Source organism: Ipomoea triloba, chromosome 13, assembly GCF_003576645.1.
Source record: "Ipomoea triloba cultivar NCNSP0323 chromosome 13, ASM357664v1".
Classification (NCBI taxonomy): domain Eukaryota; kingdom Viridiplantae; phylum Streptophyta; class Magnoliopsida; order Solanales; family Convolvulaceae; genus Ipomoea; species Ipomoea triloba.
The window spans coordinates 684,358-708,041 of record NC_044928.1 but is presented as its reverse complement, the minus strand read 5'-3'; the positions used below and the strand labels follow the sequence as shown (position 1 = coordinate 708,041).

Below are 23,684 nucleotides of genomic sequence, written 5' to 3'. Positions count from 1 at the left end.
GGCTTGCTTTAAAAATAAATTTAAAAAATTCCTACTCCGCATTTTATTACACCCGAATTTAGGTTAAAGATATCTCCTGACAATCCTAGATTCCTAGATATAAATATTTATAGTTGTTTTTTGAATGACAAGGGGAATCCACAGTCACTACCCGGTGTACATTAAAAAACTCTGGCCTTGTAACTCTAACCGGCAAATGACCACAAGAAGGTAAAGGGAAACCTGCAACCACTATTTACCCTAGTTGGTAAATGACCATAATGAGGTAAAGGGAAACTCGCAGTCGCTAACTAAGGATGTGCACGGAGTAAACTCCACTTGTGACCCAGTCAACAAATGAGAAGGTAAAGTGAAACTCATAGTTACTACCTGAGGGTGTGCATTGAGTAAACCCCACCATGTGATCCTTGCTGACAAATGACCACAAGGAGATAAAGGAAAACCCACAACCACTATCTGAGAGTGTGCACTGAGTAAACCTCGCCTTATGACCCTAGCCAACAAATGACCACAAGATAAACCAACTTAAGTTGGTCATAGCTGACGAGCTCAAACCAAAACGGCTAATAGGCCGTTCTCACAGGGAGTCGAACTTGAAACCTTAACAGCTGGCTAACTTGACTGTGATTTCTCCTAACAGCCCTGTATATAAATATTTATTGCTGCTTTAAGTCATGTTCATCAAAATTATGAATAGTTTGTTCATTTCGTCTCGAGAGAATGTCTATTATGAACATTCACGATTTTAATAGATAGACTTAATTTACATTTATGATGAATGTCTGTACAAAGGGGTACGAAGGATGGTGAGATGGGGTGCACAATATACCAGTTGTTCACATGCTAAATATGAAGATGAGTAAAAATTTATTTCCAGGTGATCTACAAAACAATAATGCAGACTGTCAAATTCTTCAAACAGTTGAAACATGTTCATTCAGCGTCTGCAGCAGCTTCAAACAATAACTAGATCATTCAGAAGAGAAACTTAACTCGTCGATTGATCTGCACATCTCTGACTCTTTTGCCTCGTTGCCTCTCTCCCCAGCTTCATCGGGCCCCTCGCTATCGTCCTTCTGTTTCCCGAGAGCTGCTGCAATGCATTCTTGGAACCTAAAGCAGCTGATGAGATGGTCATTTGTTATCCCGGCAGACTGCATGAACGAGTAAATGACTGTTGGCCCGACGCCCCTAAACCCTCTCCTCACTAGGTCCTTGCTAATCACATCAGCTTTGGGCGTTTTCACTGGAACCTGACGAGCATAACTGAATCTGCTAACCGTGGGTTTGTGGTTCACAAAACTCCAGATATAATTGTCAAACGACCCAAATTCTTGTATAATCTGAGACAATTAAAAGGAAAAATAGAAAAAATTACTAGAATAACATGTACTGTTTGAATGGTAAGAATGGTAAGAATGGTAAGATAGAACTCCTATAATGACAATGTCCTTTGCCTATGTAGACCCAAAAAAACCCTGGGCAGTCAGAAACAACACTTACTTTCCACCTAATCTGCCTTATATTGTACATTTTCTTGTCTCGAGCAAATGCAACAAGAATAAAAGAAGTGGTCCATATCAGAAAAAAAAATCATGAGGATTTGGCATGGGGCATGAACAGTACTTGAAACAGTAGTAACTACATCAAAGCAGCGAGAAGACTAGATCCATTGCTTCTGTTTATTGGCTTTAAATACATATGGCGGCAGATCCATATTAACAACTTCACAACTTGTGGTGCTGAGTTTTTTACTATTATTACTCGCAATGGATCTAGCTAGGAAAGGCTCTTACAGTCTTACGAGTCTTATTCTGCCAGCTTTTTATGTTGCATCTCGGCAGAACTCTTGATTGCTAGGACTAGTTAGATTTAACCTCAAGAGCTAAGCATCACATTAAACCTGAGTTACCGTTAAAAAAAATAAAATACCTTGGACACTTGACGAGCATTCTCAATGATGGTTCGGAGTTTTAGCTCTGACAATAGTGAGCTTGCAGTACTCCCGGGTGCTATTATTTTCCTCTCGTTAAACTTTGCAACAGCTACAGGGTCGAAATCTGCAAATACTTCCCTGCATCAAGAAACTTATCATAATATAAGGATTTTTAAGGAATTAAAGAACCAAAAGGCTGCATCATACTCAAAAGGGGGAAAAAAAAGGGAACAAGGTAAAATAGAAAAAGGGTTATCCATTTTTCTGTTGTGATTGTTAAATACAGAAATATTTTACATATATGGGATCTTAAAGCTCAGGGGCACCTGAATATGTGTCTTTTACTGAGAATAGAAGGCCATGTAAGTTCCGCCAGAGCCCCACATAGAACGAGGAGCTCAAATAATTTCCTACAAAAATTCAACAATAGTTAGCAAAGGGCGAATGTCTCTGCACAATCCTCCGTTCAATGAAGAATGCTGCAAAAGACATTGCATTGCAGTGACATACTTATCATCATGTACCGGAACTCCCCATTCTTCGTCATGGAAATTAGCATAAGACGGGTCTGGTTGAACCAAATAAAAACAAAACTGTGAGATATCAGATATTCAAATTACAGACAGTTTGCATATAAGTAAATACGGAGTATTTATTTATAAAAGTATCAATTAGGTCCTTTTATTTTTCAACTTTGATACGGGATATTCTAGATAATATAAAGAATTAACATGCAAAACCCCTTATTCTTGATTCATATAGCTTAGAAAAAGTTCAAAGCAAATCTAAACCTGGAAATCAGTTTTGAAGTGACTAAACAACACGGTTCCATGTCAAACAAGGATAGACTTGGCTTCATATTCCAAGTCTTTGCATCTAATTCTTACTTCATATCTCTTCTGTATCTGTAAAGTATTTGTCTTAATCTTTTCTCCGTTCACATAAATTTGTTCTGGTTCTCAGTGGTACTTACGAATGGCATATAGCTTTCCAAAACATCATTACTATCAGCATATTATGAATTATTAGTTTCACATCTATTGGCAATAGCTACTAACAGCAGTGCAATTCTAGTAATCGGGGCTAATGGTGTAGGCTTAAACAAGTCAAGATAACAAATTTCCAACATTCATAAGTGTCAAAATGTTATTAAACTAGAGAAACAAGAACGAACCAGTATTTGGTGTCACCCAGGCACACCTTTTCTTGGAGTGTACACTATCAGGTGAATGTGATGAATCCGAAACAACAACTTTAGACCTCGAGCTCGACTGCTTCCACCGGGGAGAAGCACTGCTCGTTCTGTATATCTGACCCGTGGAAGCCCTGCTACGGAATGAATCAGTTGAAGCATCGGATGAACATGATGCACTGAGTGACAAATTAGAATGCATCAAGAACTCGTGTCTACGAAGCATGGATTGAACACCACTCTTATCCTTCTCCACCATATCACCCTCATAGGCTGCCTTCTCTCCCTTTTTCAAAGGCTTAGAAAGAGGTCTTTGAACACCAACAGACTTCTGTGGCTTGGTTCCAGCAGGTCCATAAATTGCCATTTCTTCTGAATCAGACACATTCTTAGGCCTTACCCTTGTAGCCCCTGACATTGGATTAAAAAATTTTCAACTTTAGCTTTCCAAATTCCTTCACTTTACTGGTTCTAGCAAGCTTTTACAGTCTCCAAGTTCTCAAATTCCCAAGCAAAAACACTGAATATCTTCCAAAACAACTGCATTGCAATAATCCCTTCCAAATACACCAAATGTTGAAAGGAAAACAGCGCAAAACAATGCATTGCAATGACCCTCAAAATCCATTAAAATTGCAGAAATCTCACAACAAATCCAAAATAGGTCCTGAAAACTCCCACAAGACAACCAAATGGAGTCAATCCAATACACCCCATGACCACATTCCTGCTAACCACCCCCAAATTCCCAAAGATAGTTTCTCAAAATCCAAGCTTCAAGAACCCCATTTCAGGATCCTCCAAGAAATCAGCACTCCCACATTTGCATCTCCATCACCACTGCCTAAGACAAATTTCTGGTCCACTCATTTACATAGAAAGATATTCAGCATATCAAGTATCAACCAAACTACTCAATATATCTATTTTTTATTTTATTTTATGTGTATATATATAGAAAGATACCAAGTATCTCAACTATACTATGTAAAGACAGCTCTGACTCTCTGAGTGTTGGTGGGTGGGGGAAGAATTGGCATAGGAGTGCACCTAAAAAAAGGAATATATTCCTTCTCTCTCTCTCTCTCTCTCTCTCTCTCTCTCTCTCTCTCTCTCTCTCTCACACACACACACACACACACACAGAGTGCAACAAGGAACTGAAATATTGTCTTTTCAGTGCTACACTATTTTAAAAACAGAAAAGGCTGACATTCAAGCATTCAACGACTGATAACAATGATGAACGCCATTAAAAATTCATTCTTTTAATATTTTTTGCTTGTCGAGTGGGATTTTTCTTAAAAAGAAAGCGTAAGATACAAAATGTGGGAAAATGGAGGTTTGGGTTTGATCCGTAGAGTAGAAGGAGAAATGCTTTTGCTGTGAACTCGTGGAGAGAGAGAAAGAGAGAGAGAGAGAGAGGAGACAGCGAAACAAGAAGCGAATCAGAGAGAGACCAGTGAGAGTTGTTGCCTTAACTTATTTTTTGGGAGTGAGTGACGGTGACCGGCTGGACCGGCACAATAGCTACCAAGTTGTCGGGGACGGTTCAGCCGGTCCAATTTTTGATAAATATACATTGAAAATAAATAACATTTTTAAATATATTAATATAGTGAATTCAATTTCACAATTATAATTAATGCTGTTAAACTGGGTTGGACCGTATTGACAGTTCTAAAGCCTATATATATATATATATATTCTTTTTAAAATGGTCTGGTTCAAGCTTGCCCGCAATCAGTACACAAATAATGAACATTTCTTAAATACAATGCACCTTTTGACTCCTAATCTGCTCTATTGCGGGTCGGGTCGGATTGGGTCAATCCGTGGATTTCGGCCCACTTTAGCACCCATAATTATAACCATCTCTATTTTATTTTTAAATTATTTGTATAGTAGTAATTTTTCTTATTGATAGGGTATCGCGGATTAAGATTTCATGAACCTAAATCCCATTAATTATATAATAACTATCTAAACGTGTCATAAATCGAACATAATAATACCTATAGCCTCATACTCGTTTAACATGACTGCAGGGGTCAATGTGAAATTATTGAAAAGTAGCAAAGCTTGTGTGATTTGTCTGTGTGGGGTTTAGGGTTTAAGCTCATCCTCTCTTCCCGCCGGCGCCATCTCATCTTCACAGCTGCCGGAAGCCTCAATTGTCTCCCCCATCACCAAGGAGGTGATACAACTCTCTGTTGCTGCTCGTGTGACCCGTAATTTCAATTTCAATTTCAAATATGGGGAAACACCGGTTTACCAGAAAGACAGGTTTCCTGCTTGATATCTTCAATCGTCCCTACTATTTTGATTGAGTTTGATTTTTTTTTTTAATTTAAAAAGGCTGCATTTTCAGCTTGTGTATTAATGACAGTTAACATTTGATTTTTTTTTTCTGTAATTGGAAAAATATAGGTGGAAAGAGACGAAAAAATCAAGAGCCGTTTCGGAAGAACAAGCGCCGTGCCAAAGATGAAAAAATTGAAGAAAGTCCATTGTCAAGTGCTTCAGGTTAGTTGATTAAACTACTCCATATATGCTTATAATAATATTTGGAAAAAGAAAATATTTTATTTTCAAAAGTTGGTATCTTTTTTTTTTTTTTTTTTTTTTTTCATAGATGATTCATCAGATGAGAACGTAGAGGAAGAATCAGGAATTTCGGATGAAAAAGAAGAAATAGTGAGTTATAGAGAGCCCACAATGTATGAAAACCTGTTGCGGTCATTGAGGTAAATAATCTCTGTTTTATTGCAATGCTAAAGTTTAAACACTTGCCAATATTCTCAATCCTGAAGTTGGAAACTTTAGGGGTATTCACCGTTGCCAGACAATCACCTTGTTGCATGTTTTAGTGTGTATCCTTAAGTCCATAAGAGAGACTATATGCAATGCAAAGGCTAGTCTCCTGTTTATGTTGAGAATTTTGAAATTGGGAAATATAAAGCCTTAAAGAATGTCAGTTTAATAAGTATTTCAATTCTTGAATGTCTAAGAAAATCCTTGATGTTTTCTGGAAGGAGTTGAATAGAATGCTATTAAGTCATAAAGCCCATTCTCCCTCTTGTACTTAAAGTTGTATTTCATCTCAGACTTTGTGATTGAATTGGTTTACTTTTGTATAACTATCCCACCCAACCTTCACCTTAAAACTATTCTTCTGATTATTGAGATATTTCTGACATTTTGGAACATTTAACTTCATAGTTCTTGAGGAATTGAAGTACCAAAGGAGTAAGTAACTTTGAGTGTTGATATAGACTACGCAATATGCTTTCCACTTGCAAAATGTTCTAGAAGCCATAAGATAGACACATGTAGATTTTATTTGTATGTATAGATGTATAGATTTGCATCTGCATGTGGGTGTGCGTGTTGTTGTCCTTCATACTTCTTTAGCTAAATGGCATGCGCTTATGAGGTTTTGACTTTGAATTTTCAGTGAAAGAATTGAGTTGCATATTAATATTAATAGTTAAATAGATGCCAAGTTAAGGGCTACTCTAAATAGGGAAGGCCAGAAAGCCAATAGGGGACTACTCTTAATTGGAGAGGAGGAAAGTTTTCTTACCAAAAAAGACTGAAGATGAATAGAGTATTCCTAGTAGTCAATGAAATGTATTGTATCACAAACTATTTTGCTTTACCTTATTGGGCATGAGCTATGTGGTGGGAGCGGTCAATGATGGTATTTCTGGTTTTCTCTGTTCATTTGCTATGAGATTTATTAAATGAAAATATAACAGTTAAAGAATTCATTTGATCAAGTAATGTATTCCTTTTTTTTTTTTTTTTTTTTTGAAAATCAGTAATGTATTCCTTATTCCTTCACAAATTGCTTTGCCTTGAGTAGGCAAAAAGAAGCGGTTTCAACTAACTCAGAAGACGATTTAGATGATGATCAGGAATCAGGTGATGGATCTGGAGAAGGTGAGGAACCTAATGACTGGTGAAAAGCTTTGACAATATATTTTTAGTTTTGCAATTCTCAGTTTTGCAAACTTCCTTTTGTTTTATATCCCTCCAACTCTAAGTTACTGTAACTTCCCATTGTCTTCAATTGCCTTCTTAAATGGCCACATGGAATTTATTGTTTAGAGGGTAGTTTTAGAATGAGTTTATTACCGAAATGGTCCCTCGACTATTGTAAAATTACCAATTTGGTCCTTGACAATTTTTCGTACACAATTACGTCCCTCGACTTTGAAAAATTTAACCAATTTGGTCCTCCGTTTATTTTGCTGTTAAAAATCCGTTAAATTGGGACCAAATTGGTAATTTTGCTATAGTCAAGGGACCAAATTGGTAATTAATTTTTCACTGAAATGGTCCATTGACTATAGTAAAATTACCAATTTGGTCCTGATTTAATGGATGTTTAACGGCAAAATAAACGGAGGACCAAATTGGTTAAATTTTTCAAAGTCGAGGGACTTAATTGGGCACGAGAAATTGTCGAGGACCAAATTGGTAATTTCGCAATAGTCAAGGGACCATTTTGGTAATAAGGCAATTGAAAACTGAGGCCATGAAGTTGTGGAGATAAAAAGATGTCTTCTGGTGGAATGGGATGCTTGTGTTCATTTCTAAATCTTTCAATTAATCTACTATCTTCTTCCTTCAAATGGTAGAGTGTGAAAGTGAGTCTTCAGGACCTAGTGACGTGGGAGATGACCACCGAGAATCTGATTTGGGAGTTGATGCTGATTCTGAGGCCTCAGATACAGATGAAGAATATGATGTGAGAGTAAATGATCAGCCTGTTGAGGAGCCATCAACAAACACAAGGTGCACTAGTTTGAGATGCTCTTTCATCTACTTGTTTTCTTTCGTTCTTCTAAATTGTTATGATCACTGCAATGCTTTAATAGTTACCATACATTTGATATACCATAGTATAATTCCAATATTCACCTCCTTCTAGCCCCATATGAACTGTTAGTGATGTACCAAAAAAAAAACTGCATGATATATTTTTGTGGAGTCTAATTCATTCTGTTACCTTAGTTCTCTGATGACTGCTTACTTGGCAATATGGGTCTATTATGCAATGGAAATTATTATTCCTTCTACCTATTAAAAAGCAGCATTCTTTTAGAATGATTATTGAACTTTTGATTTTCATGTGTGTTATCAGTGCAGTCTTCACCTAGAAAACACGGATTCCAAATTTATGGATATGTCTTTCAGAGATTGACACACCAGGACATGTTGGATACTCCAACTTTTGAGTCCTATGTTTTTAACAATTTTATATTTATAGGGAACATGTATTCAGGTCAATTGACAAACATTGATATTTGGGCACAATTTGGCCACTGTTTTAATCAGATTCAGGGGCAAACTCATAAATTGATTGAATTTTGATAAGATATACCGTGTAAAATTTTCATTCCTTGATATGTATTGTATCCATGCTATAACTTTCCTTTCATTTTTAGTGGTAAATTAAAACGCTTGTTAAATTTTGAATTTTATATTTCTATATCTAATGCTAGTTGAATTGCTGCAAATGACTCTTAAATTCAGGAATACATGTCTTTTCTAAACTGCATGCTTGATTTTTATACTTGTAGCACTTTTCACAATCATTTGCGCTACAAGCTATCTGAAGAAGAGGCTAACAAGCTTTTGGAAAAGAAATGGAACTACAAATGGGAGTCAGAGGTGTCAAATTGCAAGTGGAGGGGTACAGGTGAATGCTTTTTGAAGGTAAGTCTGTCTTGTCTTGCCTATAATTATATGCCTCCTTCCCCTCTGAACTGGTATATTTCTTGGGATACCATTCTTGCATTATTCATTTATGTGTGGTTATAAAGTTGGAGAACATTTATTTATTGATATTAATTTTTTTTTCCCTTTTTGCACCTTTCTTATTGAATTTCATACACACGCACACACACATTAGAATACATTACCACCTTCATTGGGGTACTGCAACAATCATGTTGAGTAAATTATGTGTTCATATGCCGAGAGTAGGATTATCCTGTGGGTTGGAAGTTGGAACTGCATTCCAACATAATGGCTGTCTCGTTGACCTATAAATCCCGATGATTTGACAAGAGATTGTATTTGGACAATTGATACTTTTTTTTTTCTGTGTAATTCAATTAGTTCTTTCCTTGTATTGCCATTTTTGTCATCAGGCTGCTTTTCCAGCCAAATTTTGTAACATGCTTCCAATGTGATTATGTTAGTTTTAGATTTTTAGTGAATGGTAGACTTGCCTTATGCATGTGTGTGTGTATTTCTTGAGAAGAAAAAAGCCTGATACTTTGTGCTGATGACTAGATCCAACTATTTTGTTCCTGAGTTTCAGCAATGAGAATTTTTAACATTTTCTTGTACAACAGTTCATTAAAATGTCTTAAACTGCAACATATTAAATTCATGTATTTGTTGTCCAGTTCCTTCAAAGTTTTCTATTGGTTAGGTTCTAAAGCATCTTTCTTTGCCCTTCTATATGGTGTACAGGAAGTAGATGCAAGTTCATGTTTTGGTCTCAAACCAATAATGTATAAGCATTGGCTGGACATTTATAAGGAGTCTGGCAGCCAAGATTTTCATTCATCCAGACAGAGATCGTTCTTCTCAATTTGTAAGTGAAGCTGATATATGGCTTGCTGATTTGCGTACAAATGCAAAAAAGAAAGAGTTGATAAGCTTTATCTTTTCTATACTTGCTTCTCCTTTCCAGACCCCATAGTTTTTATTGCTATTCTTTCTCTATTGGAGGGGGAAGGGGGATTTCTTTCTGAATCAATTTCTGTGATCAACTTTTTCTTTCATGCTATCTAGTGTTGTAATTGCTCATTATATCTCTGATACGTAGGCAACAGCTATCGAGATATATTGCATCATAACAAGAAGCCATTTTATCTCAAAGGCCGAGAAGAGGATGCTAGCATCATGGATGCATATATTGCGCACTCGGTAAGATCATTCTTTTCCATTATAGACATCTTTTTCTTCAGTTTTCTTGCTGAAATTCAAAATTCCATCCCTATCCTTTGATAAGTCAAAGACATACTGTTTTGCAGCTCAATCATGTATTCATGACTAGGGATCTTGTGAAGAAGAATGAAGCAAAACTAGCTAAGCTAGAAGGGAAAGGTGATGCTGTGAATAATGAAGCTTTTCTTGACCATGGGTTTACTCGTCCTAAGGTATTCTTTCTGTGTTGGTTAACAAGTGATGAACTTGAGTTTTCTAAGGTGAAGATACTTTTGGCATGAACTATATGCTAGTATAGGGGTTCTGTGTACATATATTTATTTTATTTCCCAGCTGAAATTTTTCTAAAAGCTGATCCTTTTCAAAGGACATTCTCTTATCATATTTCTTATAGTTTACATAAGCTTACAGGATTGCCTTGATGGTCACTGATGCCTCTTTTACAAGTTAACTGAATTTCATATCACCTTATGTAGTAATCTGATATTTATTGAACCAGCTTTAATTAGTTGTAGTTTTCGTTTAGGTTTTGATTCTTCTGCCACTTGCAAGCATTGCACTTCGAGTAGTTCAGAGGTTGATCGAGTTAACACCTCCAAAGTACAAGGTACATCTACTTGTTTGAATTAGGCAGCAAGAAGCTCATTTTACATATTCAAAGTTGTCAAACCTCATTTATCATTTTGGAGAAAAGTGGGAACCTTATATGTGCTCATAGAGTCACTGCTTTGAGTATTAATAGCAATATAGTATGTTAACCCATCCCATTTGAAATTGTCCGCAAAATTTAATTTAATACTCCGTATTATAGGAACTGCTATTGCTTGAATTATGATGTCAATGCATGTGTGATACACATACAATTATACTAACATAAGGAATGAATTTCTCGCTATTTGGCTAGGTCTGCTCATTCATGTGTCAGGATTAGTATTGTGGGAAATGGGAATGGTTTTCAGATGTGGTTTTGTATGGGCTTGTTAGTGTAGTTGTTAGCTTAGTTTTAAATGTTGTGTGATAGGACAGTCTTTGTTAGGACCCATTTATACCAGTCATTACATCATGATGATTACAAATTATAAATATGCTGTACTACTGGTTGTCTGGTTCACTCTTGGTAAAAAAAATCAATTCACATCACACCACTCAATGATCAACACCGGATATATATATATAAATTCAACAATAATTTAGCCAATCATACATTCATACTTGATGTGTGTGCAAAAATTTTCAAAAGAAAATTTTCATTTATACAATAAGATTTGAATAATGCAAAAGAAAAACATGAAGAAAATAATATTAAATAGAAAAAGATTGGCATGTTGTAAATACCACATTGAAGGAGAGAAATGGCTTTAGATTTCAATATTACAATGTGTATAATGCTGTATACTGTATCACTATGGGTCCTCAGTAAAGCAATTAAATGAGCTGCACCAAAAGAGCATTTTTTTTGTAAGTATCCACAACGTGATCACTCACAGAAGTTTTTAGTTTATAGATGACTTGTCAACGACTGAGATGAGTTTTTAGTTTATAGATGACTTGTCAACTAGACAACTACTCAGATGATATCCTTTACACTTTATACACTTATTATTCTCCCTCGTTTTTTAATGGAAAGACTCCAAGAAACCAAAATCTAACTCTGGAATTGCTTGTTGCTTTTTATTTGGTTGTCTGTAATTTTTGTCCCAACTTTTTGTGGTGTTGGTTTCCTCAGACTAACATAGAGGAGCGCGAACGCTTTTTTCGAGAGTTTGGAAGTGCAGCAACTGAAGATGACAATGACGATGGAAAGACCTCTAAACCTTCTGACTACAAAGCATTGTTTGGAGGGAATAACAATGACCATTTCATGTTTGGTGTTAAGTTTACCAGGTATGGTTTTTTTGTTTGTTTGTTTCAGACTGACTTCCTCTTGAAAAAAAATGATGTGGAAGCCATGTGCGGTACCTCTTATGCTTTTTACTTTTCCATATCCTCCTTTTTTATTCATTGCCAATGTTCTTTGTGTGTGCGTGTGTGTGTGTGTATATATATAGTTTTCATTATTTATTTATTGATATCTTGTAGGAGGAGTATACGATTATATGGTGACTTCTATTCTTCAGATATGATTATTGCGTCTCCTCTTGGTTTAGTCACTGTAAGCTTTCTCACATGTGCTTCTTTTTAATAATGTGTTACTGTAATTGAAAATTTTGATGATCTGTTGTAATACTTTAATGCTTGGTTACCCTCCATTTCTGGGGATTTGTTTAATAATGTCATGCAAGTCCAAATAAATAAAGTGCACCCCTTTGGTCTATAACTTGACTAGATATCTTTATTTACTTCAGAAAATTGGGGAAGCTGAAGCAAATAAAGAGAAAGATGTCGATTATCTTTCTTCTATAGAGGTAATTCTGTCTCCAGGATTGCACTGATATCTTAATGATGCTCATTACTTTTGTTCAAGTACGTAGGACGAGGTTCATACCTTTTTAAATACTAAGGGAATTTGTTTTAAACAGATTCTAATTATTGATCATGCAGATATCATATTAATGCAGGTATGCTACAAACTATTTGTGTGCTTTTGGTGTATGTATTTGGCTTTTTTTATAATAATAATAAATTTGTTTTCCATTCTTATTTCAAACAATTTTTGGTAGAATTGGTCCCATGTGAACACGGTAGTCAAGCAATTGAACCAGATACCTTCTCAGCAGCGTGGAACAGATATTATGCGTATAAGACAATGGTCTGTTTGTTATAAGCTGCATTTTTTGTTTGTTGTATTGATTTCCCCAATCCTCTCATTTTCCCATGGGGTCTCTTACCCTCATAAATTGTAAATACTATTTTAAAGATTAATCATATCATCTCTTTGAATTTTGATTTGATTTCAAATGATGACTGTAGGTACTTAGATGGACAAGCACCATTCTACAGACAAACAATGATTTTTAGTTCACATGTAAACCCAGGTGACAAACCTGATATGATCTATTTATGCAATGATAATCCGTTAGGGCAACTATTAAAAACTTCAGTAGTAATAGTGGTTAACCTTTCTTTTTCCTTTTTAACCCTTCTGCAGACATCAATGCCTTATTCAACCACCACTGCCTCAACTATGAGGGAAAGGTTTGTATATCATATATTTAGACATTGAGTAGTGTTTTGTTGACATTAATTAAGATCTTATTCTGGTGATAATTGTTGGGCAGCATGAAAATGGTCAAATTTCTAGTAGGATGATTTACCTCTGAGAATTGGGTTTTCTATCATGATATGTTATAAGTTGCTCTCTTTATTTGCATAGTCTTCTCATTTAGATAAACTATTAGGAGCCGGGAGGGTATCCATAATTCCTATTAATGAAAAAAAAAAATTCTGACCATGGCATGACCACTTCCACAAGGAGCCATTTATACGAGTGTGACAAAAAAGGGCTTGAACTTGCAAAACATATTATATGCTTGACAATAATTTTTAAGTCATTGATGTAAACTAAAAACCAAGAGTACCATTAGCACTGCTCTTTTGGTTAGACATTTTCCAGCACTGTTGTAACTTCTCTTTTTATCATTGAGCTTTTACTTTATATGAATATTCTTATGTAATCATAAGAAGCTAACAAGTAAATATAAATAGAAGGAAGAAATGAAGAATTTAAATGGGGTTAAGCAAATTTTCCCAAATAAAAGTAAACTATTTCTGTTAAAAGGATTCTCAATTAGGAATTGTCTTTGCAGGTTAAAGTGGTATGTGACAATAAAGGTGTTCTACCAAAAGTAGTGCTTCAAATACGCCAGGTATGTTTGATTGGTTTTATCTACTATATATGGCCAGCTAAACCTATATGCTCCTTGATACTATGTGGGTACTTTTCCTAGGCTGTGCTCAATGATGTCAGATATCATGGTCTCAATTTTCCCAAACAGCTTTGACAACATTTATATTTATTTTAATTGGTTCTTACTTGATTGGCTTGCATGCTACTTCTTGACCCCCTACAGGTTTATGAACGTTTCGATACTAAGACAATAGAAGATGCAGATGAATCTCGTTTTGAATATTTTACTAAACAGGTAAGTCTCTCATTTGGTTTATTGGGTTACCTATGTAGACAATGGTCCAATACATAATTTCATGTCTCTCACCTTCAACTAAGGAATTATTGATTGCCTGCTGAAGAGGGCTTGTCACACGGACCTATTTTACTTTAATGATAAAAATCTCCTTCGGTGAGGTAGTCAACCAGGTTGTTCCACTATAAGATGTAAATGAGGTCCACTAGAGAGTAATAGAGCAATATACACCTCCATGTTTTATATAAGAAGCATAAGTTCATCAGCTTGTAAATATCCATGTCTTGCCCTAGTCGGTTTTGAAGAGTACGATGATCAAAAGCTGATATAAGGATGAAAATGGCATTTTAAAGAATGAAAATATGAGTAACTAAAAACTTGGAAAATAAACATTAAGTACCTAGTACCTACACTATTCTGTCATTTCAAGATCAGTATTAACCTCGTGGTGTTTAGTACGGAATAATTGATTAGAATTACCATCAGTCAGCCTTTAGTCATTATGTTCATATGTTGAAGGAAAATAACAGAAGTCTATTCTATTGTATCTTATTCCCTGATTGACTAATTGTTTCAATGTTTTGAAGGGGAAGATTCGCTTCCTTAAGACTGACATTAGTGATTTTAAGATGAATTGATTTGAAAATCATTGGCTTTTAATTTAAGATTATATTTTCAATTATAATGTTGAATTTGAGAGGAGAAACTACAGTTTTACATACTCCTGTACTTCTGCAGGTGTATCCTAAGATAAAAGATTCAATCCAGGTATCTTTTTATTGGGTTTGATAAAATACTTATCCTCCTCCCTTCCTTTCCTATATCTCTTCCTCTTTCTATAACTAATCTAATATTGAACATTTCTATAATACTCTCTCAATACAGGGTGGCACCATGATATTCATTAATTCTTACTTTGATTTTGTCCGGTTAAGAAATTTCCTGAAGTCACAGGAGGCATCGTTTTGTATGCTGGGAGAGTAAGGAACTATCTTCTCCTTTTTTGTGTGTGTGTGTGTGTGTGTGTGTATAAGCATGATTTCTTTATTTTTGGGCAAGCCCACTCTTTTGGAAGTGAAAACATTGTATATTTACTTTATTTAGAAGTTCCACTCTATTTTGTTTTACTATGTATCTAGGTACACAAAACAAAGTGATATCTCGCGCGCAAGAGTTTGGTTCTTTAATGGAAATCGGAAAATCATGCTCTACACTGAGAGAGCTCACTTCTATCACAGATACAAGGTTCTCATTTTCTTATTTCCAAAAGTGTGATTTCTTTGATTTTTTATTTTTTTTTTCTGGTTTTCATTTTTCAACTACATCAAGATCTCTTTTTTACTATCACCCTCATTGCATTGTGCCTGGGAGTTTTGTGCTGATGTTTATCTTTCAACTGTTCTTTGGTAAAGATCCGTGGCATTCAAAACTTGATCATCTATTCGCTGCCAGAGAGGAAAGAATTTTACCCTGAGGTTAGCACAGTTTTCGTACTGCTTTTTCTCATTTTCTCCCCCTTACACAGTAGTTCAAAATATCATTCAGGATTTCAGGGTATAATTGTTTTTATTGTGTTGCAGATTGTTAATATGCTACAAGGCACATCTTGCACAGTTTTGTTTTCTCGCTTTGATCTCCTCCGGGTATTGTCTTACTCTGTCACCTGCAAACCAAACTTCTCTTTTCCTCCTTGTCTGTCTGACTTTTTGTAACTCCTGAAATGCATTCCGTCGTCTTTCTGTCACGAGTCATTGCTTATTCATTTGTTGTTGGCATTCAGCTTGAAAGAATTGTCGGTTCTGCTGCTGCAAAACGGATGGTATCCTCGGACCAAGGGATGTTCATCTTTGCTTAAAATTCTATGCCGTCGAGCAAGCAAATAGATCAACAGTTGATGCATGGATCCCAGGAAGCTTGAGAGCAGTAGTTGCATAAACTCCTTGCTCCAAAATTTTGTACCTCACAAGTTTTTCCTTCAAAAATTTTGGGAAAGACTTTATTGAATCAATCTAATTGTCATTTATTTTGCTTTCCAGTCATAGGAACAACTTGTGTGCCCAATGATTGAATAATCTTTAGATTGTTGTATTTATTATAAACATTAATTAAAATTTGATCTTTGATCTTGACTTCCCTCAGGCATTTACATATTTGATAAGATAATTTTCTTAGTTAAGTTTACCTCTTTTATTTTCATATTTGTTAAGATAATTTTTCTAAAACAATTTTTCGTTTGTGTAATTTACATAGGAGTTGGGGTTTACTTAGTTCTCACATAGGAGTTGGGGTTTACTTAGTTCTCACTCTCAGATAGTAGCTTAGTTCTCACTCTCAGATAGTAGCTACTGTTTTGCGTGTGTGTGTGTGGGGGGGGGGGGCTTTTAGTCTATTAATTGTGCTTCATCTGTATCAAATAACAAAGAAATATTCTTGCCATAACATAATCTGCAGTCTATGAATGATCAGAAACACAGGACATTAAGGGATAATGGAAAAAAGATCACTGGAAAGGGCCTTTTAGTCTATTTATTGTGCTTCATCTGTGTCAAATAACAAAGAAATATTCTTGCAATAACATAATGTGCAGTCTATGAACGATCAGAAACACAGGACATTAAGGGATAATGGAAAAAAAAGATCACTGGATAAACAAGCCACAGCTGAACTCTTTGTTGTCCACAATGATTTATAGTGTATGCAAAGATGGGCAGTTCTAATGGTGCAATCTTCCATCATAGATTCGAAAGTGACACCTGAAAGTTATCCCAACATCATTGTTAGTTAATTGTTTGTGCTCCAGATCAAGAATAAGAAAGACACTTGAAATAGGAATACGCTCTATGAAATTTTGTGGTGATAAATTAGTTAGCATACCCTAGCAAGCCACGGCCCTCCCATGCTCTAGGTGTCACCGATAAGTTAACGAGAGTGCCCTGTCTCATAACCACCACTGATATTGCACGGCCCTGATTTCTCTGTGCTTCAGCTGCAAGCCTTTGCACTAAGTTATCACCGGACTCCACATCACCAAATTTTACAACCTGATCCCCAAGTTGCACTCCATCTTCTGCTGCTGGGGATGCCTCAGTAATTTCATCAACCAGAGCAAAGGGTTTGCTAACAATATCAACATCCATGGCACTTGGAGTAGTTGTGGCAATGAAATTGGAAGACGAAGAGGATGTAAGGTTCCCTGCAGAGATTTGAACATTAGAGACGTATTACTCAAATCTAAAGCTGAAAAGTACTTGATCTATAACCCTGCTATACATTTGGACTGTGAATTTCCGACAGCCACATATTCTTTACCCAAAAAAAAAAAAATCAATAGTAACACTTAACGTTATAACCATTAGCCACTATTTTCTGAAGATTTGAAGAGGACTAATGATGAAAACATGAAAATCAATGCAATCAGTATGTACTTGTTAAAACATGCAGAGCACAACTATATCAAACTAAGACATAAGCATATTGTACATGGAGGGTCATGCCAACAAAAGAGCCACCTCCTCCGTTCAATGCATATTCCCTTATACGGAGTAACTTTTTCACAGGTGTATTTGACTCAACTTGTAGCATGCACGAATAACAGAATAGGAATATGAAAAAGAAAGGAACTTGCACTTTACGCCATCACTACAACACTTAAACAAAGGACTTCTTTGGGAGCAACCTAGCCAAGCTGGTGAGGCAGTTGACTTTGTAACAACAAGGTGAGGTTACATGTTCGACTCCCGACATGAGCAGCCTATTGGCCTTCTTGGTTTAAGGCAGTTAGCTATGGGTAATCTAGGCTAGTTTAGCTCTAAGTGTTCCTTTGCCGGCTAGGGTCATAAGGTGGGGTCTAGGCCGTGCACACCACACCTTCAGGTAGTGGCTACGGTTTCCTCATCACTCAAAACAAAAAAACAAAAAAAAAAACAAAAAAACAAAAAAACAAAGGACTTCTTTTACATAGAGTGGCAAATACCAGAATCTTGAGAAGGTCCAGAAGCAAGCCTAGCAGAATGCAGAACTTGGATGTTTTGGCTTATTTTCTCTGTGACATCCTTGTGATCATTCCGCAGCACTGCATTTTGTGGGAAAAAGGCTTCAGCAAGAGTGATTACACAATAGAAACAATTCCATCAACATTACCACCAACTTAAGGTTATAAACACAACTAAATTCTTTACAGTCAGCTTTTCTGCTAGCTAAAATTCACCATGAAAACAAGCGTCATGGAAGTTACCTGCAAGTCTTTGCCGATTAGCACGAACACGCATAATATCAACATCTTCTCTAGGGAAGCCCTAAATTAGAAGAAAAAGGGATGAAGCCCACATTAAAATTAAAAAAAAAAAAAATTCATTCAATTTAGAAGAATCCATTCAAATTGAAACTTAGAGCAGTTTCACATCCACCACTTGGGCGGCGTTCCATCCTACAAACCAAAATTAATATATAATGTTGAGAAAGTGAGAGGGGGCGCTTACCTCTGAATCGAGAAGATTACCGGAGAGGCCAGGGCCTCCGGGACTGCAGAGGCTTTCAATAATGGCATTCATCTCAAGCTCCATGGCACTCCTCAGCTCCATCAGCTTCATCGTCTCTGCTTTCAGGTTCGTTCCCACCATTTTCCTTGGATTTTTCTCTGCAATTTCCACTAGGGTTTTTCTGCTCCAGAGCTAATTAGCTCAAGCTTTCCAGAAACATGAGACCATCAATATGGTGGGTTTCTTGCCCGGGGGTTCAACACTCACGTGCGACGCACGCCCCCTAAATTTTTTTTTTTTTCTTTTTTCCCAATTTCTGATAAAACTACTTAATCTAAACAAAAGAATTTTAAATTTGAGCGCATGAAAATTTCATGAAAATGTTCAAATAGCCCTGACCATTACTCAAAAAGTTGTAAATTATTATGTAGAATATAATAAAAAGTACATTTTAATATACTAAATGTATATTATTTATTTATTGAATATGCATTATATAATATAATGCATATTTAGTACACAAATAATGTACCCCTTAAATATAATGTACATTATTTGATAGTATGGTCCACACAATAATGATTGCAAAAAAAAGTCAATTAAGACATTAAACTTTTAAAAGTTGCAATTAAACCCATAAACATATTATTTTAAAATAATTAAGCTCAAAAATCAATTGGTGATCTGTAATTACAAGTCACTGAGATTCAACAAATCTCAGGCAATATTCCGAAAAAAACACTGACGAAACAGTCGCCGGAAAACACTGACGAAACGGTCGCCGGTGTTGATTGGTTGCCTTCTCCCGCAAAGGAGAAGGCAACCAATTGACATAGGCGACCGTTTCGTAGTGTTTTTTGCCGGAATGTCGTTGGAATCTCTCCAGAATTGTAGTTTTTAAAAAATTTATTATTTCTCAAAAAAAAATTATTATAACAAAATTAGTTTTTATTTATTTAAATATTATTATTTTCAATAAAATATTGCTTAACGTGGAAATAAAAGCATTAAATTAAAAATAGGATTTTATTTTTCACCTATACATGTATTATATATATAATAATAATTATTATTCCGTATGTTACGCAGTGAGAAATGAGAATTGTGGAGTGGTAAAAACGTGAACCGACACCAACACTACTCCTAGAGTCGTAGGTTATGTTCCACAGTGACTCATGTCAACACACACATATATGACCACCAGAACGTCCATATATATATTCTAGACTAGACTAGATAGATATAAAGAGAGAGAAAGAGTTTTAGAAAGAGAAAGGGTGAGAGGAGAAGATCTAGATCTTGAAGGATTAGTTTGAGGTGAGAGTTGTGAGCCATGGAGGTTGGAAGACCTCAGTTGATTCCGCCATGGATCTCTCTCTGTTTCTTCTTCTCCTTGTGTTTCTTCTCCAAGGTCCACTCTTTCTACCTCCCAGGTGTGGCTCCCCAAGATTTCAAACAGGTATATAGCTACATAAAAACATACTATTAATTGATCTCACCAACATTTTTGGTGGAATGGCTTAACGTTAGCTTGTTAAGGTTTGTTTTACATTATTGTTTATAGAGAAAAGATTTGAGCTTTTTTTGTATAGATGAAGTATGCTATGTATAAACAAGCAAGTTAATTGCCATTATGGATGCAAAACTTGATGACAGCTCTTAAAGATAACAGTTTTAATGTGGGCTCTGTGTACATGTGAGTCTTATTGATTCAAATATGAGATCAGAAGTTCAGGCAATTGATGAGGTATTTGGGTGTTACAAGTCTTGATTTACTTGATCAGTATAGTATGAACACCCTTTGTGATCAAACTATTATTGGCCTACAATGAATTTGTCATTTCAAGATAATGGTGAACTAACCTATTATGGTCACATTTTGATTTGGGTCATTTGCAAGTGATTTGGGACATAATGCTTGTTTGAGGTAATTTTTCTTGATTTATTGACTGCTTTTACTGAAGATGTTTTTAAGACCAAGTCTATCCAATGGTAGGCATGGTTTTAATCCACCTGAACACTTTCCCTAATAAAGGGGGCTGTGAGGAAACTACCACATTTTTTGAGTGATGAGGGACGCAACCATTTTCAGATGGTGTGAATTGGGTAAATCTTGCCTTGTGACCTTAGCTAGCAAAGGACCACCAGGAGGTAAACCAGCCTAGTCTAGGTTGCCCATAGCTTACCGACTCAAACTAAGAAGGCCAATAGGCCGTGCCCACTAAACTACCTCATTTTTATAATAAAATGATGAATGAAACCATTGCCTGTGTGGCATCAAAGAATTTTTTGGGCTTCCGTAATGAAGTTATCTTATGAGGTAAGTTTACCTTTTCTTTTGCAGGGTGATCCTTTGAAAGTGAAAGTAAACAAACTGACCTCTACTAAAACTCAACTTCCGTATTCGTTCTACTCCCTTCCTTACTGCAAGCCAGACCACATTGTGGACAGTGCAGAGAATCTTGGTGAAGTTCTTCGTGGTGATCGTATTGAGAACTCTGTTTTTGAGGTTAGTTAATTTTGTTGTAAAATAAGAGAAACAGTCATAACGAAATTTGATCCCTATTACACTGTAATATGTTTTGTCTTTTGAGTTCTGAAGCATGGAAACTAAGTTCTAACTTCTAAGTGAGGTTGCTGTATGCAGTTTCGTATGAGGGAACAAGAAACATGCAAAGTTGCATGCCGTATTGTTCTCGATGCAAAAGCAGCTAAAGAGTTTAAGGAGAAGATAGATGATGAGTATCGGGTGAATATGTAAGTTTTTCTCATGCAACAGTTTTTGTCAAGTAATCATTTGTGTCTAACATGGGTTTATGTAATTCACAGGATTTTGGATAATCTTCCACTAGTTATGCCCATAAAGAGGCCAGATCTGGACTCCATTGTCTATCAACACGGATTTCATGTTGGTTTGAAAGGACAATATGCTGGAGTATGTATCGGATCTATTTCAGTTTTTTTAGTGGCTGGTGTTTGAACTGTGTGACATTTCTAATGTTGGGTTGTTTTGATGGAATCTAATGTTTTTCTTTTCATAGAGCAAGGAGGAAAAGTTTTTCATCCACAACCACTTGGCATTCACGGTTAAGTTTCACAAGGATGAACAAACAGATGCTGCAAGAATTGTTGGATTTGAAGTCAAGCCTTTTAGGTCAGATACTGCCACTTATATCTGTATACTTCGCCTCGTGTTAGTTTGTATCCTGATCTTTTAAGTTTTAACTATGTTTTTCATTGCTCCAGTGTGAAACATGAATATGACGGTAAATGGAAAGAAAATACGCAGCTGAAAACCTGTGATGTCAATGCTAAACGCACTGTTACAAGCTCTGATTCTCCCCAAGAGGTTGAAGATAAGAAGGAAATAATCTTCACATACGATGTTAAGTTTGAGGTAACATATATCATAAATAATAATGCATAGAAAAAAAAATTCTCTTTCTTGAAAGGTGGTGATGTAATTAAAGTTATGATGCTGGCTAAACCACCCTGTGCCCTTCTCAAACTTGCAGGAGAGTGATATCAAGTGGGCATCGAGATGGGACTCCTATCTTCTAATGGCTGATGATCAGATTCACTGGTTCTCAATTGTAAATTCTTTGATGATCGTACTTTTCCTATCAGGAATGGTGGCTATGATCATGTTGCGAACTCTCTACCGTGATATCTCCAAATACAACCAATTGGAGACCCAGGAAGAAGCTCAAGAAGAAACGGGATGGAAGCTGGTCCATGGCGATGTCTTCAGGGCTCCAACAAACTCGGATTTGCTATGTGTATATATTGGAACTGGAGTTCAGTTCTTGTGCATGACACTAGTGACTATGATATTTGCTGCTCTTGGATTCTTATCCCCTTCAAACCGTGGAGGATTGATGACTGCTATGCTTCTTCTGTGGGCCTTTATGGGTGTGTTTGCTGGGTACGCATCGGCTCGTCTCTACAAGATGTTTAAAGGATCCGATTGGAAAAAAATCACGCTCTGGACAGCATTCATGTTCCCGGGAACAGTTTTCGCCATTTTCTTTGTCCTGAATGCTATAATTTGGGGCGAGAAATCTTCAGGGGCTGTACCATTCGGAACCATGTTTGCGTTGGTTTTCTTGTGGTTTGGAATCTCAGTCCCGCTCGTTTTTGTTGGTAGTTACGTAGGATTTAAGAAGCCAGCTATTGAGGAGCCTGTCAAAACAAACAAAATTCCACGACAGATACCTGAGCAGGCCTGGTACATGAATCCACTTTTCTCCATCTTGACCGGAGGCATACTGCCATTTGGAGCTGTATTTATCGAGCTCTTTTTCATCCTTACCTCCATCTGGTTGAACCAGTTCTACTACATCTTTGGGTTCCTCTTCATCGTGTTCGTCATCCTGATCGTCACCTGTGCCGAGATCACAATCGTTCTCTGCTATTTCCAGCTTTGCAGCGAGGACTACCTCTGGTGGTGGAGATCATACCTTACTGCAGGTTCATCGGCACTCTACCTCTTCCTTTATGCAGCGTTCTATTTCTTCACTAAGCTCGAGATCACAAAGCTCGTTTCTGGCATTCTCTATTTCGGGTACATGCTGATTGCATCATATGCTTTCTTTGTGATGACTGGAACAATCGGATTCTATGCATGCTTTTGGTTCACAAGGCTCATCTACTCATCGGTTAAGATTGACTAAATGGGCTGCTGATAGTAACAAAGAAACCACATTGTATCTCTATATTGATGCATCTTGGGCATATGCTTCGATTTTTCAGCAGAAATACGCGTTTGTGAATACGGGCTATTTCGAGGCTTGTTTTGCCTGTCATTCTCTCCTTTGAGTATTTGAAGAGTTAGACACAATGTTTAGAATTCTTTTGAGGAAAACATGTAATGCACTTATGAACTCACAAGTTGGTTATGTTGCTGACAACTACTATGATTCTATATTTCTATGAATGAAAATGTTTGTATTATTTAGTTATTTATGTTCCTTAGCCCTTAGTGCTATATTTCTTATGGATGAATGTTTGTTTTCTAAGTTATA

At 36.3% G+C, this 23,684-nt stretch overlaps 4 protein-coding genes across 5 annotated transcripts; 2 read left to right on the top strand and 2 right to left on the bottom strand.

Annotated features, from left to right (window-relative positions):
* Nucleotides 1–743: 743 nt before the first annotated feature.
* LOC116001886 (probable GMP synthase [glutamine-hydrolyzing]) lies at nucleotides 744–4,566 on the bottom strand. The gene is made up of 5 exons (XM_031241834.1): nucleotides 3,111–4,566; nucleotides 2,447–2,504; nucleotides 2,263–2,346; nucleotides 1,933–2,074; nucleotides 744–1,343 (listed from the first exon to the last, which is right to left on the bottom strand). The coding sequence occupies exons 1-5, from the start codon at nucleotides 3,544–3,546 to the stop codon at nucleotides 972–974; spliced, it is 1,092 nt and encodes a 363-aa protein (XP_031097694.1). The 5' UTR covers nucleotides 3,547–4,566; the 3' UTR covers nucleotides 744–971.
* A 587-nt stretch (nucleotides 4,567–5,153) lies between these two features.
* On the top strand, nucleotides 5,154–16,316 carry LOC116000906 (U3 small nucleolar RNA-associated protein 25). 2 transcript variants are annotated; one of them, XM_031240774.1, is made up of 25 exons: nucleotides 5,154–5,414; nucleotides 5,559–5,654; nucleotides 5,767–5,875; nucleotides 6,997–7,073; nucleotides 7,775–7,931; nucleotides 8,720–8,855; nucleotides 9,621–9,744; nucleotides 9,979–10,079; nucleotides 10,187–10,312; nucleotides 10,627–10,707; nucleotides 11,827–11,984; nucleotides 12,180–12,252; nucleotides 12,446–12,505; nucleotides 12,620–12,658; nucleotides 12,761–12,849; nucleotides 13,011–13,075; nucleotides 13,189–13,235; nucleotides 13,847–13,906; nucleotides 14,111–14,182; nucleotides 14,921–14,950; nucleotides 15,068–15,162; nucleotides 15,322–15,427; nucleotides 15,595–15,657; nucleotides 15,763–15,825; nucleotides 15,963–16,316. In XM_031240774.1, the coding sequence occupies exons 1-25, from the start codon at nucleotides 5,384–5,386 to the stop codon at nucleotides 16,035–16,037; spliced, it is 2,133 nt and encodes a 710-aa protein (XP_031096634.1). In that variant the 5' UTR covers nucleotides 5,154–5,383; the 3' UTR covers nucleotides 16,038–16,316. The 2 variants fall into 2 exon arrangements, with proteins under 2 accessions (XP_031096634.1, XP_031096633.1); XM_031240773.1 differs by having other exon boundaries at nucleotides 5,155–5,414; nucleotides 5,764–5,875.
* A 344-nt stretch (nucleotides 16,317–16,660) lies between these two features.
* LOC116001732 (26S proteasome non-ATPase regulatory subunit 9) lies at nucleotides 16,661–18,896 on the bottom strand. Its single transcript, XM_031241661.1, has 5 exons — nucleotides 18,661–18,896; nucleotides 18,417–18,477; nucleotides 18,156–18,254; nucleotides 17,057–17,375; nucleotides 16,661–16,935 (listed from the first exon to the last, which is right to left on the bottom strand). The coding sequence occupies exons 1-5, from the start codon at nucleotides 18,799–18,801 to the stop codon at nucleotides 16,896–16,898; spliced, it is 660 nt and encodes a 219-aa protein (XP_031097521.1). The 5' UTR covers nucleotides 18,802–18,896; the 3' UTR covers nucleotides 16,661–16,895.
* A 996-nt stretch (nucleotides 18,897–19,892) lies between these two features.
* On the top strand, nucleotides 19,893–23,623 carry LOC116002110 (transmembrane 9 superfamily member 9-like). The gene is made up of 7 exons (XM_031242139.1): nucleotides 19,893–20,119; nucleotides 21,005–21,169; nucleotides 21,308–21,417; nucleotides 21,490–21,595; nucleotides 21,702–21,814; nucleotides 21,907–22,057; nucleotides 22,176–23,623. Exons 1-7 carry the CDS (start codon nucleotides 19,994–19,996, stop codon nucleotides 23,331–23,333), a joined length of 1,929 nt encoding a protein of 642 aa, XP_031097999.1. The 5' UTR covers nucleotides 19,893–19,993; the 3' UTR covers nucleotides 23,334–23,623.
* Nucleotides 23,624–23,684: the final 61 nt, after the last annotated feature.

What these genes read in the sequence shown, in the direction of transcription:
- LOC116001886 (XM_031241834.1), bottom strand. Translation starts at nt 3,546, where the DNA reads ATGTCAGGGGCTACAAGGGTAAGGCCTAAGAATGTGTCTGATTCAGAA. An exon ending in GTTCCGGTACATGATGATAA is followed by an intron (nt 2,347 to 2,446) that starts GTATGTCACTGC and finishes GAATTTTTGTAG; the next exon opens with GAAATTATTTGAGCTCCTCG. An exon ending in ATGCTCGTCAAGTGTCCAAG is followed by an intron (nt 1,344 to 1,932) that starts GTATTTTATTTT and finishes TAATTGTCTCAG; the next exon opens with ATTATACAAGAATTTGGGTC.
- LOC116000906 (XM_031240773.1), top strand. Translation starts at nt 5,384, where the DNA reads ATGGGGAAACACCGGTTTACCAGAAAGACAG. An exon ending in CAGATATCATATTAATGCAG is followed by an intron (nt 12,659 to 12,760) that starts GTATGCTACAAA and finishes AATTTTTGGTAG; the next exon opens with AATTGGTCCCATGTGAACAC. An exon ending in GGAAAGAATTTTACCCTGAG is followed by an intron (nt 15,658 to 15,762) that starts GTTAGCACAGTT and finishes ATTGTGTTGCAG; the next exon opens with ATTGTTAATATGCTACAAGG.
- LOC116001732 (XM_031241661.1), bottom strand. Translation starts at nt 18,801, where the DNA reads ATGGTGGGAACGAACCTGAAAGCAGAGACGATGAAGCTGATGGAGCTG. An exon ending in GTAATCTTCTCGATTCAGAG is followed by an intron (nt 18,478 to 18,660) that starts GTAAGCGCCCCC and finishes CTTCTAATTTAG; the next exon opens with GGCTTCCCTAGAGAAGATGT. An exon ending in TGGACCTTCTCAAGATTCTG is followed by an intron (nt 17,376 to 18,155) that starts GTATTTGCCACT and finishes AAATCTCTGCAG; the next exon opens with GGAACCTTACATCCTCTTCG.
- LOC116002110 (XM_031242139.1), top strand. Translation starts at nt 19,994, where the DNA reads ATGGAGGTTGGAAGACCTCAGTTGATTCCGCCATGGATCTCTCTCTGT. An exon ending in GATGAGTATCGGGTGAATAT is followed by an intron (nt 21,418 to 21,489) that starts GTAAGTTTTTCT and finishes TGTAATTCACAG; the next exon opens with GATTTTGGATAATCTTCCAC. An exon ending in CATACGATGTTAAGTTTGAG is followed by an intron (nt 22,058 to 22,175) that starts GTAACATATATC and finishes TCAAACTTGCAG; the next exon opens with GAGAGTGATATCAAGTGGGC.